The following is a 12,728-nucleotide window of genomic DNA, read 5'->3' on the forward strand; positions in this document are numbered from 1 at the left end:
TGAGAAAAAAAGTTGACACACATAGAGATCCAGTGTTTACCGACATTTAGAGGAACATACATGCATGTAACGTCAAGATCCCACATCAGTCTTGTTCGTCCGTGTGCTGGAAGTTCACCGATGTCGTACCGGTGAAGCAGTTCTAATACTTTGAATTTCTTCTTGTCCTTCCGAAACTCTTCGAAAGAGGTCTTCATTTGATTACTGAACATGCAGCTCATGAATGCTACTTTACTTGGTTCCCATCGTCGCAAAGTAGTCATCTCAGTGAATAAGTACATCATAGCATCAATTTCCTGAAAATTTTATAAGAGATTGTAAGTCGTGTACTGAAAATATTAAGGAACAAATTTAGACTCACGTGATTCAAAAGCCACTCTGTAGGTCCCATGATGCGTGCTGCTAACTCACTTGTTAACATAGAAGGTCCTATTTTCAGTTCACTGCAATGCAAAATTCAGTTAAAAATGATACTATTCTAACGTTTTGAGAAATAATATAAACTTACTTGGAAGTTGAGGACCACTCAATTATTTTGGCCCATGAATCCTCAGGGACAAACAGTCAAACACTAGTGAGTGATCAATGTCATGCACCTGGTCCTCAAGTAATTCCTCATCTTTCAGAGTAGGTGGTTTCCAATCCGGAGGCTTAAATGAAGACAGTGGAGTAACCCATTATGCTGGTTCTTCGTCCTTGATTTTTTTGTGAGGGATCAAAACCTTTAACATGTGATGCTTGAGAAAGGTTTCCCAAAGCGTCTTGTAAAGGTTTCCCAAAGCGTCTTGTAAAGATTCTTGCGTCCCCTTATCTACATAGTTCGATGATTGTGACAAATTCTTCAAAAAATCAAACATGTCGTCGTCATAATTTTTAACTTCATGTAAATAAAGCCAAGCATAACAACATTAATAGCAAATAGAGTCAACATAACAAGCATAACAACATTAATAGCAAATAGAGTCAACATACTGACAAAATTACATTACAAAATAGCCAAGCCAACATGTCATAGTTATCAAAAACATCAACTCATTAGCCTTTTCAAGTCCATTACGAATTCAAAACACAAAACAAAGTCGATACCAAACAAAATAGAATTCAGAATCGTAGAGAACAAGAACTACAATGACCTCACAATCAACTCAACCCACAAACGACAATCAAAACCATAAACGCGAATCGATTTGTATTTTTAAACAATTCAAGCTCTTTATACTACATCCACGTAAACAAAAACGAACAAAAAGAAAAAAAAATCATAAAGGGGATTTCCAAACCCTAACCATCAATTCTTTGTAATCGATGGTTCTCAAAGAGTAAAGAGGACAGAAGGAGGACGAAGGAGAGACGTGACGACGATATCGTCGTCTCCGACGAACTTAGACGGACAAAATAAAGAAAGAGTCGACAGCGTAATCGCCTCTGCGTTTTAGAACGGGAGTCGGAGACAAAGAAAGTGGTGTTTTTTTTACTGACTCCGTTTCTTTTTTACTTCTTACTATTAACTGTATTTTATTAAAAAAGGACAAAACAGGTTTTTCATTTTTTTTTTGTTCTAAAGGGACAAAGATTGAGTTTTTTATTCTAAGGGGACAAAGGTATGATTCTTTTGTTCCTTATCGGCAAAAATCCCTTTTAAATACATCTTCATTTTAGAAGCCTAAGAACATCATTATCCCTATAACCCCATTTGAGTTTCTTAATGATTTGTTTAATAATAAAAGTTAGTTAAGAAATTTAGTTAAGAAACCCATAGATTTTGTGTTCCATTGGGAGTTTCTTAATTAAGGGTTCTTAAAAAAATTTATGCATAATTGAAATATTACTTACTCAAATATTTATGCATATTGTATCATAATACTATGAAATACGTTCTCGTGAATCTCATCTTTGAGCACAATATGGATTGCCTTTATTGAAACAAGTAAATTTCAAAAACTGGTGTGCAGCATGTTAACAAACCTGGGACTGAACTGTAAAAATTGTTGGAAATAGACCGAGGTTCTTTGATAAGAAAGCTGACTGGCCCATGTATTGTACAACCAGACATGGGTACACAAGAAAGGCGAAAGCAAGCTGAACAGAACAAATAGAAGTAAAAATGTAACAAACAAGGCCAAGATTTGAAACAAAGAAAATCCTAAACCAAAAAGTGAGAACCTGTTTCTTAATGAATGGAGGCAAGAACTCAAACAACGTAGATGACCAAGGTGACAGCTGAGTAGAAATGTTATCTGCATGAACACCCTCCTTAAGCAGTCCATGAATTTCATGCATCGCATAACGCCAACATGTAAAATACTTACTAAGTTTTGGTACTCAAAGAAACGAGAAAATTATATTTTCAAGTAACCTTCAACAGAGCATAGAGTTCATGAATACTCTCAACAATCCCTTCAGGAATTAGGATGACTCCATGGTTTTTGTCTGGAAAAAAAACAAATGTTTTGTCACTGAAGTTAGTGACCAAGCAAAAGACATCACTGACAACATTGCATAAAGTAGTTCTAATTATGAGACCTTGTCCTGCTCTTGCTTGCACAGCATCACGAATTTGTAACAAACAAGGCCAGCATGGACATATGTTGAAAGGATGACTAGCAAGGCTGAGAACTGATGTACAGCACTCAGACATGGAACCTCCACTTACTCTGATTGAGACCGAGGTGAAATGGCCAAGATTTGAAAACATAGCTTCAGTACCTGATGAGACAGTTAGTGAACCAGCTCATAAGACCATTCCCAAGTTAGAAAATACATGATTCAGAAGAAAAGAAATATATTATGGTTATGTGTTGATCCATAACCAGAACCGAAGTACCTGTTACAGAAAGAAGAAACAGGTTACAGAAAGAAGAACCAGAACCAAAGTAACTTTCAGATAAAGCTACCACACACCTTGAGCAAACATTGTACCATAACCATTTCCTCTCCACAATGGAATGACAAAGTATTGGCTGCAATTACAACATCAAACAGTATTAGCATAGGAAAGTATATATTCTTATATTCATTTAAGGTAGTATAGTTATGTGCCTCTAACGGCTCCTTTGTACAAAGTATACTATATAATGATATCAATAGAATGAGACCAATCATCGATTGGATTAAACCTAATCAAACATGGTATCAGAGCTTGTGCTCTAATAGCCGCCTCCTAAACCTCTCGTTATTATTTCTGCTCTCTTTACTGTTCATCATCTTCTTCCTCTGTTTCTAAATCTCTCTCTCCTCTGGTTCTAAACATTTCTTCCCTCTCTCACTTCTCAAACTCTACGTTTCTTCTTCCCTCTCTCACTTCTTCCCTTTTTCACAAGTTACAAACGTAACGATGGCGGCACAACCAACTCAAATCTCCGACCGTACCTTGAGTCTCACCCAAATTAAGAATCATATTCCAATCATTTTGGACATGAACCAGATGAACTATGATCTTTGGCGTGAACTCTTCGAGACACACTGTCATAGCTTCACCGTTCTTGGCCATCTCGATGGCACTTCTCTCCCGACGGATCCGACAGACAAAGATGTGGTCCCAAGTCGACGGCACTGTCAAGATGTGGATCATGGTATTCAGCCACGTTTTTCCTGTCCATACACTTCTCCTCAAAATGGCCGTGCTGAACGAACCCTCCGCACCATCAACAATCTAGTGCGTGTCCTTCTTTTTCAGTCTCATATGCCAAACACCTATTGGGTTGAAGCATTGCACATGGCGGCTCATCTTTTTAACATACTACCTTCTACTGCCATTGATAACCAAATTCCTTTCACTCGTCTTTTTAACAAAACACCTTCGTATGATCATCTTCGCGTTTTTGGTTGCTTGTGTTATCCCAACCTTTTAGCAACTTCATCTAATAAGCTTTCTCCCCGATCTACAAGGTGTGTTTTCTTGGGATATCCCTCACACCATCGTGGCTACCGATGTCTTGACCTTGACTCTCGACGCATTATTCTATCTCGGCATGTCATCTTCGATGAAGCTACCTTCCCTTTCTTCTCTACATCAACACCTTCATCTATCAACACTCCCATCGCTCCCACTTCTTATCACCCTTCGCTTTTTAATCTTGGTTCATCATTATCCACTCTTCCTTCCTCTGCTTCACCGGTAACAAACACTTCACCTCCCCAACCCTCATCTCTGCCTTCGGAAAATCCTTCCTCTGTTACACCTGAACCCATTCCTTCTCATGATCCCTCTTCTACTAATGTTGCCCCTTCTCCTGCTATCTCTGTTCCTGTCCACCCTCACCAAATGCAAACCAGGAGTAAAAGCGGGATCAACAAAGCCAAGAATATTGTCTCTTTGCACACAGACCTCGTCTCTCCTCTTCCTCGGTCTCATATTCAAGCTGCTCGTGACCCAAACTGGAATGCCTCAATGAAGTCTGAATATGACGCCCAAGTTGAAAGTGGCACATGGGATCTTGTGCCGCGTCCTTTAAACACTAATGTTGTGCGTTCCATGTGGTTGTTTAGTCATAAATTTAATGCAGATGGTACGCTACGACGACACAAATCACGGCTCGTCGCAAATGGAAAATCTCAACAAGTCGGTGTTGATTGTGAGGAGACTTTCAGTCCAGTCATTAAGCCAACAACAATCCGGACAGTCCACGGGATGGGCCAACGTGCTGATATGCGTACTGACGGACAGTCCTCGTGGGCGAAAATCACCCACGGACAGTCCTCGTCCTACATGTCCCCTCAGCGCATCAATATGCTGATATCTTCACAAAAGGCCTCCCTACCTCTCTATTCAAATCATTCAAGTCCAGTCTTCACGTACGAGATCACCACGTATCGACTGCGGGAGGGTATTAGCATAGGAAAGTATATATTCTTATATTCATTTAAGGTAGTATAGTTATGTGCCTCTAACGGCTCCTTTGTACAAAGTATACTATATAATGATATCAATAGAATGAGACCAATCATCGATTGGATTAAACCTAATCAAACAAATAGAAGAAGATCAAATCAAGACAAAACACACACACATACAAAGCTGATGATGATGATGATTATTATTACCACAAAGCTGATCATTAAAAGGAATTAATGAACAGAATGAATATTATTACCACAAAGCAGGATCGTCGCTAGCAGGTGTAGTTGCTACGGTGGTCGGTTTCTCGGCGCGGCTCAACGGCGAGCCCATGTTGCCGCTAGAGGACACCGATTGAGCTGAAACCGTCGTACTAGGGTTCTTTACGGGAGAATCTTCATGAGGGTTGTGAATAGAATTGGAGGCTGTAGTTGTCATTCGACTTGATTTTTAAGGAAACCCCAGATGATTACTCACCTTTCAATTCGAATTTCGCGGGTAGGAATCGATATCTGAGAAGAGTGATTGTGCGATTGATTGGACAAGATGATATCGATTAACTTGCAACTAGAGGAGACGGAGACGAGAGGAGGAGACGACACAGAGAAAAAAAATTGAAACTCCAGGTTTTCTGACACGTGTTCTAAAAACCCCACTCTGAATCGGTTTCCAAAATCTCCTATTAAGGATCGATTACTCCCATTTAAATTAATTTTGATTTAATTAAATCACTGATTTTTTTTTAAAACTCCACTTAAAGAAACTGAAATAATGATGGTCTAAGAGGAACATTATAAACTCCACTTAAGAAACTAAAATAATGATGGTCTAAGAGGAACATTATTACTAGGACAAATTTTAGAGTTCGTAGGTTTTTTTATTATTATTTTGAAGTTAAGAGACATTAGGAAAAATGTAGATTATTGTTGGAACTTTATGTTGTCTCTTAGTAATATCAAAAATTGCAGCAAGATAGAATCTATATCAGATCAATCGACTGATACACACGATTCATTTTCACATATTGATAAAACACTAGCCAACAATATACTGCAATCTATGGCAAATCTAATGTATGAAAATAAATGCAGACAAAAGAAGATGGATATTTAAGCATCCACGTGAAAAACAAAAGTATTTACAAAACATAAACAAGGATATAAAACCACAATCATAATCGTTGGGTGCATCGTTTATTTGCATTTCAATAGATCAATCCACAAGAACCATTTCTAAAAACACTGCTATATTTGTTGTAAAGATCTAGATTTGATATACAAGTATAAACACTATCCTCTAGCAACAGTTCCCTAAACTACATAAATATCCATCGATACAAAAGCATCAAACTTGTAATCAAACACAAAAGCATCAAACTTGTACCTTTCTTTTGGTGGCAGCAGTACCACTTCCATCGGACTTCTCAGCCTCAGCCTTAAGATCAACCTTCAAGTCCTCAACAACACTCTTGCTCTCAAGATCAGCCTTAAGATCAACCTTCAACTCCTCAACAACACCCTTGCCACCACTAGCACACAAAGAACCATCAGGCGAGATTGATCTATTGAAATGCAGCAGTACCACTTCCATCAGACTTCTCAGCCTCAGCCTTAAGATCAACCTTCAACTCCTCAACAACACTCTTGCCACCACTAGCACACAAAGAACCATCAGGCGACACAGCCACAATACTAGCATACCCAGTGTGACCAGCAAGAGTCGACCTCAGCTTACAGTTCGACAAGTTCCAAACTTTCACGGTCTTATCCCACGACGCCGACACTCCCCCAGAGTGTTCCAGAGCTTGATCGTGCGGTCACGGGAGGCCGAGATGATCTGACGGTTGTCGAACGAGAAGGCCACGGAGAGGACGTCTTTGGTGTGTCCGACGAATCGGCGAGTCGAGACGCCTGCGGCGAGATCCCAGAGGCAACCCAATCACGGTGCCCCTCACCTCCTTCGGAGATAGTGTACTTACACTCCCCCAGAGTGTTCCAGAGCTTGATCGTGCGGTCACGGGAGGCCGAGACGATCTGACGGTTGTCGAGCGAGAAGGCCACGGAGAGGACGTCTTTGGTGTGTCCGACGAATCGGCGAGTCGAGACGCCGGCGGCGAGATCCCAGGGCGAAGCTCGCCTTCCCAGCTTCCGGAAAGCGCGAATTGGCCGTCGGAGGAGAGGGCGACGTCTTCGACGAAGTGGGAGTGGCCGGTGAGGCGACGCCGTAGGATTTGTCGTCCGTCGAGAGAGAATAGGAGACGATGAGAATGATTTCAAGACCGTAAACTCGACTTTCCCCTACCCCATTCGGTAAACCTATCGCATGATGCCAAGTGCCCCTTAAGGACGTCTTCGAAAACTTCTTAATTAACTCACGTCTCTATTGTTTTTCCCTAATTTTGATTTATTTTTTGGGTCATTATTACTAAGACACGACATTAAGCGCCCATAATGTTGGTTTAAGGCCATCTTTATCCAAAGTTTCTAAAGGGGTTTTACAAACAAAAGATAGTGGTGGGCCCCACAATTTAGCTAAAAGTAACCAAATAAGGATCGACTTTTGTTGGTTTCATGTACTGTTTACGGGGCCCACTGACACGTGACGGCCCGTGATTGGTTCTTTTTTAATTTTTTTTTTCTTTTTTTCGGACAAAAAAAAAATTAAGAAACTCTTAAACTAACTTTAGCAATAATCATGCTCAAAGTATAGAGCAGCAGTAAAAAAAATTGTGCGTTTCTCAATAAACATAAAATAATGCTATTTGATTCTCCTTTGAGCATATTCCCCTTTTTATTTATTGTATGATTTTAGTAATTTCTAAATACTTCTACCATTAATATATCAACATCTGTAGAAAAGTTTATTCATTCTCTTGTAGAAGTACCTTTACGACGGATGGATTCTACTAAATTGTTGTTCTCTCTCCTTCACTTTTCACTATTTATCATTATTTTATCAACAGAAACCTTTCGAGAAATGACCACTAATGGTGTCCTAAGATCATGATTAAACATGGAACCCCATTAAGGGTTCTTAATGAATATTTTAGTAATAAATGCAGATTAAGAACTTTTGTTAAGAAACGTTTAGTTTAGAGCATCATTAACGCATGGTTCTTAGTACAAAATTCTTAGCAGAATATAAGAACCCGACTCTTAACTTTTAACTGAAAAAGTTAAGAGTCGGCTCTTAAATAAGATATTTAAAAGCCGACTCTTAACTTTTTCAGTTAAAAGTTAAGAGTCGGGTTCTTATATTCTGCTAAGAACTTTGTACTAAGAACCCTGCGTTAATGATGCTCTTAGTTGCTCCAATGGTAGGTTCTTAAATTAAAAGTTCTTAAGAAATTTTTTTTTTGTTAAACATAAATATTTTATAGACTAGAGTTTGCTAGTATGCTCAGATTCACTTGTCCCATGCAAATAGTATATTCTTTTCCTACACATTCCCGTTTTACAAGTCAATTACTTTAACTTCTACAGTTTCAAAGAGATGAAACTTGTTGAGTTGCAGAAGAAGCAGAGGCTTTACCTCGGGTTTGGAAGCAAGAATCTCCTCAAATTGTTTCAAGATTGCTGGTGGGGACAACTGATCAATCTCAGCTCCTAGTATAGCAATTGGCACCTTCCCACCTGCACCAAACCATTAGGCGAGGCGTGAGACTCATGTAACCATGTTTATGCGAGGAATACAAGATGAAAGTATCTATGTTATCAAAGTACCAATAATCGCTTACCCTTGATATCATCGACCGTGACAAAAGAAGGATGAAGCAGAACAGCTGCTTGAACAAGCTCTTGCTTAGACAATTCCACCACCATTTTTGCTGAAGATCCATTAAGAGAGATAAGGAACATGCATTAGACACTTCCAGATGTTAGTTGTGAAAGATAAGAGAGTGTCACATATTTTCATTACAAACTAACCACCCCAACACATCCCTGCAACTCCAATAGCAGTTATGCCTTTGCTCTTTATGGCTTCAATTACAGCCCCAAGACAGCTTCAAAACCAAATTAAAAATAGTATACATTATACAGATAACAGTAGACTCTCTGCATTAAGTTACTGACCGAATGAGATGGAGTAGCAATGTCAATGTTGTTCTTTTGATGTGAGTTCACAGAACACTCCAACCACAGCTGAGAGAAGCTGTGCATCAGAGCTCTCAAGATTCTCAACGAGACGTTTGAAACAAACCTTAACAGCATCATGATACTTATCGAAAACTCTCAAAACCACACCGATAGATTTCTTCCTAACCGAAGCCTTACTACTACCTAACAGCGTGAAAACCTCAGAGGTCAAATACCTAGCTAGATCATCAGTCCCAATCCTAGCCAAAGACGTTGCTAACAATAAGCATGAATGAATACTGGCAGAGTGTGACTCACTGTGCTTGAAACGTTCGTTAAACTCAGCATCCTTCTTGTCTTTGTTCTCTTTCAATATCTGAAATTAGAACAAGTAAAGTAAAGCCTTGTTCTTAGTCTTCAATGAAACTAAAGGATCAGATTGCTAACAATAACAATAATGATTCAGCTGCAATCTGATCAAAATACTGAAACTTTCCAGGAAAATATAGAAGAAGAAGAAGAAACGAGAATAAGGAGGATGGAGAGAAACCTCGTACAGAGCTCTATCTCTCTGGAATGTGACATCTTCAACTTTTTCACCTCTTTCTTTCTTCGATTCCTCTAACTTCAAATTCAATTCCCAAGAAAAAAATTAAGATCGAATCAACTACAAAGCTAGGGTTTCGATAGAGATGAAAGCAAGAGAAAACCTGTTGCTCTGAAACGAAGAAGAAGACGCAAACGACAACATGTGTCTCCCAAGAGCCAATCCTTCTTTTGCCTAATTAAGACCCGGCTCTCTTTTTTTTTAATTGCAAATTAACCTAAGATCTTTCTTAAACTTTCCTTAAGAGCCGGCGTTAATCGTGGTTTAATTAATCTCTCGTAATACCTAATAATTACTTCCTCTTTTTTTTACCAAGGGTTTAACATGATCTCTTAAATGGTAGTTTGGCATGCTTTTAGGTAACTGGTTAGTAATTATGAGTTTGTAAGCTAAACCATAAATGGATTGGAATGTCATAGCTAATGATGTTGATGTATTTATCAAATTTCATAAAATTTTAGGTGGTAAATTAGATGTTCTATCCTAACTAAAACCTAATTACTTACCTTAAGGGTTAAGTGTACTTTAATAGGTTTGAAAATTCTAATGTTTATTAAAGAAACTGTTATACAAAAGAAATGATAATCATCACAACATTTGATTAAGTAAAAGGAGGGGCTCTCTTCTCAGTGATTTTCATCGGCTTTAGGCCTAGTGTTAATTAGCATTTTGCGAAGCATTGTGTTCGTTCATCAAAGTAGAGATCTTCTCCTCAAGTTCATCATTGTTGTTCTGCAACTCATTAGCTCTTGATTCCAAATCACTCACATACACTTTCTTCCTCTCCCTCGCTTGTTGTGCAGATACTCTATTCCTCAACAATCTGAAATGTAAGGAAAACTCACACTCATCATTTTCTTTTCTATCACATTTCAACTGCATCATAGCTTTAGTAACAAAGGCTAAGTGATTTACCTCTTGAGGCTTCTGTATTCTTTATCGACTGGGTTGCGTCCACGGGGGCGTTTGGCGTTTTGGGTCTGGTCCGTCTCCGGATTATTGGCTCCGTCATCGGCACTGCTGCTTACAACACCTGTTGATCCAGCTGCTTCCATGTCTGGAACCATCAACTCCTCCTCCTCGCTCTCCTCTGAAGATTATACAAACCACTTTTCTCAAAACCAAAATAAATTTAGAAAAAAAAAAACAATTTTTGCATTTAAAAGCCTACCAGTTTTTTGCTTCTTGGGGGAAGGAGAAGAACTCGAGTTCCCATTGGGTCGTTGAAGAGACATCAATATGTTTTTTTTATTTGTCTTTTGAGATTTTGATGAAGACCAAGAGTAGAGAGAGAAAGACGTTACTTTAGAATATCGAACCATTTTCTTTGGGACCACTGAAAGTCTGAAGCCAATCAACCACCATACAGTTCTCCAACTCGTTTTGACGAAAACTCTTGAATAAAAAGTTTTGGTTGGCTTATAAAAGAACACGTAGGTTCATGCAAGGCCACAAGTGCAAGAAAAGAGTTTCAATCCAATGGTCAAAACGTGCAGGTGCCGAAAGCCTTTTTCATTTTCTTTTCACCACTATACCTGATTTGGTATGTTTAATTGACAGAGCGTGTGGTTTTAAGACTCATTACTAATTTACTACTCTCTAGCATAATACAAACGTGTACTTGAAGACAAAGTCGAAGATGGCATAACTACCTGTGTATCTGTTTGCATGGCGTAGAAGAAGGCATGCATGACAAACTCATCATGTATTCATGTAGTAGTGGAAATTTCAGGGATCGTCATTCAAGAAGATAGTAGTGCGGACTGCTGATTGAAAATTTTCTTCTTTAGCACGTTTACAAAATATAATTCAAAATTAAGAGGGGTGTATTGAATTAGGAGTTTTAGAAGATTTTAGAGTGTTTTAATTTTGGTGTGTTTTAAGGTGATTTTGAAGTTATTAGAGTGATTATGATAAAAATTGTAAAATAAAAACAGAAATCCATATATAATTTGATTGATTTTTTTCCGTAAATTTCAGAGTTTTTTAGGTGATTTGAAATGGTAATTTTTTTTTTCAATCTTCTTTTTGTTTACGAATCTCTCTATCAACTCATTCGTTTTTGCTACGCATGTCTTGCAATTTCACTCGTTACTCGTAAACATCCCAAGAAATATATTGCCATGTTTTACTTATGTATATTAGAAGACCTGATGCAAAATTTCAGTCACTGTTCTGCAGAAAGGGATGTTCATTTTTTCTATGATTTTGCACTTGTTATAGCAGCAAGTTTCTCTCATGTTGAGCCAATTTAATGCCAGCACCAGGAATTGCAGAGTGTTGTCATCAAAGATTGTTCAGCGACACTGATGAAATCGCCATGCTTTAAGGGTTTTGATTTCACTTCTCCTAGAGGAAATCCTTACAAGAACATGAATGCCTTTTGCGATTATGTTAACACGTAGATTGAGTCAAATTCTTCCAAAGCTCAGATAGCTACAGAGCTCCAGAGGTGATGTGAAAAGAGTCATTGAAAAACTCGGAATTTCCCGAGGAATTTCCGAGGATATTCCGAGGAAACCCAAAATTTGGCTTCCTCGGAATTTCCTCGGAATATACCGACGGAATTCCGAGGAAATATCAATCCGTCGGAATATTCTTATGAAATACCGAGGGAAAATGTGTTCCTCGGAAAAAACCGATGAATTATGAGGATATAATATTCTTATACTCGATCGATCGATGCGTTTTTGGACATATATCCATCGATCGATCCGTTTATAAAAGAACGTTCGAGATTTTGGGATCGATCGATCACATTGTTACCCCAAACCCTGTTTCCTCGGAAAAGCCTTGGAATATTCCGAGGAAATTGCGAGGAACACTTGATATACTCGATCGATCGATGTGTTTTTGAACATATATCCATCGATCGATCCGTTTATAAAATAATGTTCGAGATTTTGTTCATTCGATCTATTGGATATCCACATCGATCGATGGGATAATCTAATCGATCGATCACATTGTTACGCTTTGGTCCATCTTAGTGATCGATCGATCCATTTTGGGATCGATCGATCACATTGTTACCCCAAACCCTGTTTCCTCGGAAAAGCCTTGGAATATTCCGAGGAAATTGCGAGGAACACTTGATATACTCGATCGATCGATGTGTTTTTGAACATATATCCATCGATCGATCCGTTTATAAAAAAATGTTCGAGATTTTGTTCATTCGATCTATTGGATATCCACATCGATCGAT

At 38.6% G+C, this 12,728-nt stretch overlaps 2 protein-coding genes across 10 annotated transcripts in view; both read right to left on the reverse strand.

Moving 5' to 3' along the window:
• LOC106315955 (rhomboid-like protein 14, mitochondrial) overlaps nt 1-9,703 on the reverse strand; it is a 13,465-nt gene extending 3,762 nt beyond the window's left edge. The window contains exons 1-12 of one of the 9 annotated variants that reach the window (XM_013753810.1): nt 9,624-9,703; nt 9,464-9,538; nt 9,232-9,289; nt 8,911-9,117; nt 8,764-8,840; nt 8,574-8,663; nt 8,369-8,469; nt 2,825-2,960; nt 2,524-2,706; nt 2,357-2,430; nt 2,164-2,253; nt 1,966-2,079 (exon numbers count right to left, since the gene is read on the reverse strand). In XM_013753810.1, coding sequence (XP_013609264.1) covers nt 1,966-2,079; nt 2,164-2,253; nt 2,357-2,430; nt 2,524-2,706; nt 2,825-2,960; nt 8,369-8,469; nt 8,574-8,663; nt 8,764-8,776 — 801 coding nt within the window. In that variant the 5' untranslated portion in view covers nt 8,777-8,840; nt 8,911-9,117; nt 9,232-9,289; nt 9,464-9,538; nt 9,624-9,703. Of the gene's footprint in view, nt 1-40; nt 297-361; nt 444-508; nt 677-1,965; nt 2,080-2,163; nt 2,254-2,309; nt 2,431-2,523; nt 2,707-2,824; nt 2,961-5,093; nt 5,372-6,220; nt 6,335-6,458; nt 6,615-8,368; nt 8,470-8,573; nt 8,664-8,763; nt 8,841-8,910; nt 9,118-9,231; nt 9,290-9,463; nt 9,539-9,623 lie in introns of those variants that run through there. The other 8 variants (XM_013753825.1, XM_013753830.1, XM_013753818.1 and 5 more) reach the window with 8 other exon arrangements.
• A 353-nt stretch (nt 9,704-10,056) lies between these two features.
• LOC106296470 (transcription factor HY5-like) lies at nt 10,057-10,881 on the reverse strand. The gene is made up of 3 exons (XM_013732607.1): nt 10,692-10,881; nt 10,436-10,610; nt 10,057-10,343 (listed from the first exon to the last, which is right to left on the reverse strand). Exons 1-3 carry the CDS (start codon nt 10,840-10,842, stop codon nt 10,178-10,180), a joined length of 492 nt encoding a protein of 163 aa, XP_013588061.1. The 5' UTR covers nt 10,843-10,881; the 3' UTR covers nt 10,057-10,177.
• Nucleotides 10,882-12,728: the final 1,847 nt, after the last annotated feature.

Source organism: Brassica oleracea, chromosome C1, assembly GCF_000695525.1.
Source record: "Brassica oleracea var. oleracea cultivar TO1000 chromosome C1, BOL, whole genome shotgun sequence".
Classification (NCBI taxonomy): Eukaryota; Viridiplantae; Streptophyta; class Magnoliopsida; order Brassicales; family Brassicaceae; genus Brassica; species Brassica oleracea.

Bases quoted from the DNA above. Each gene is read 5' to 3' on its own strand.
- LOC106296470 (XM_013732607.1), bottom strand. From the start codon at position 10,842: ATGGTTCGATATTCTAAAGTAACGTCTTTCTCTCTCTACTCTTGGTCT. The intron at 10,611-10,691 runs GTAGGCTTTTAA...TATAATCTTCAG, and splicing joins CCCCAAGAAGCAAAAAACTG to AGGAGAGCGAGGAGGAGGAG. The intron at 10,344-10,435 runs GTAAATCACTTA...CTTACATTTCAG, and splicing joins GAATACAGAAGCCTCAAGAG to ATTGTTGAGGAATAGAGTAT.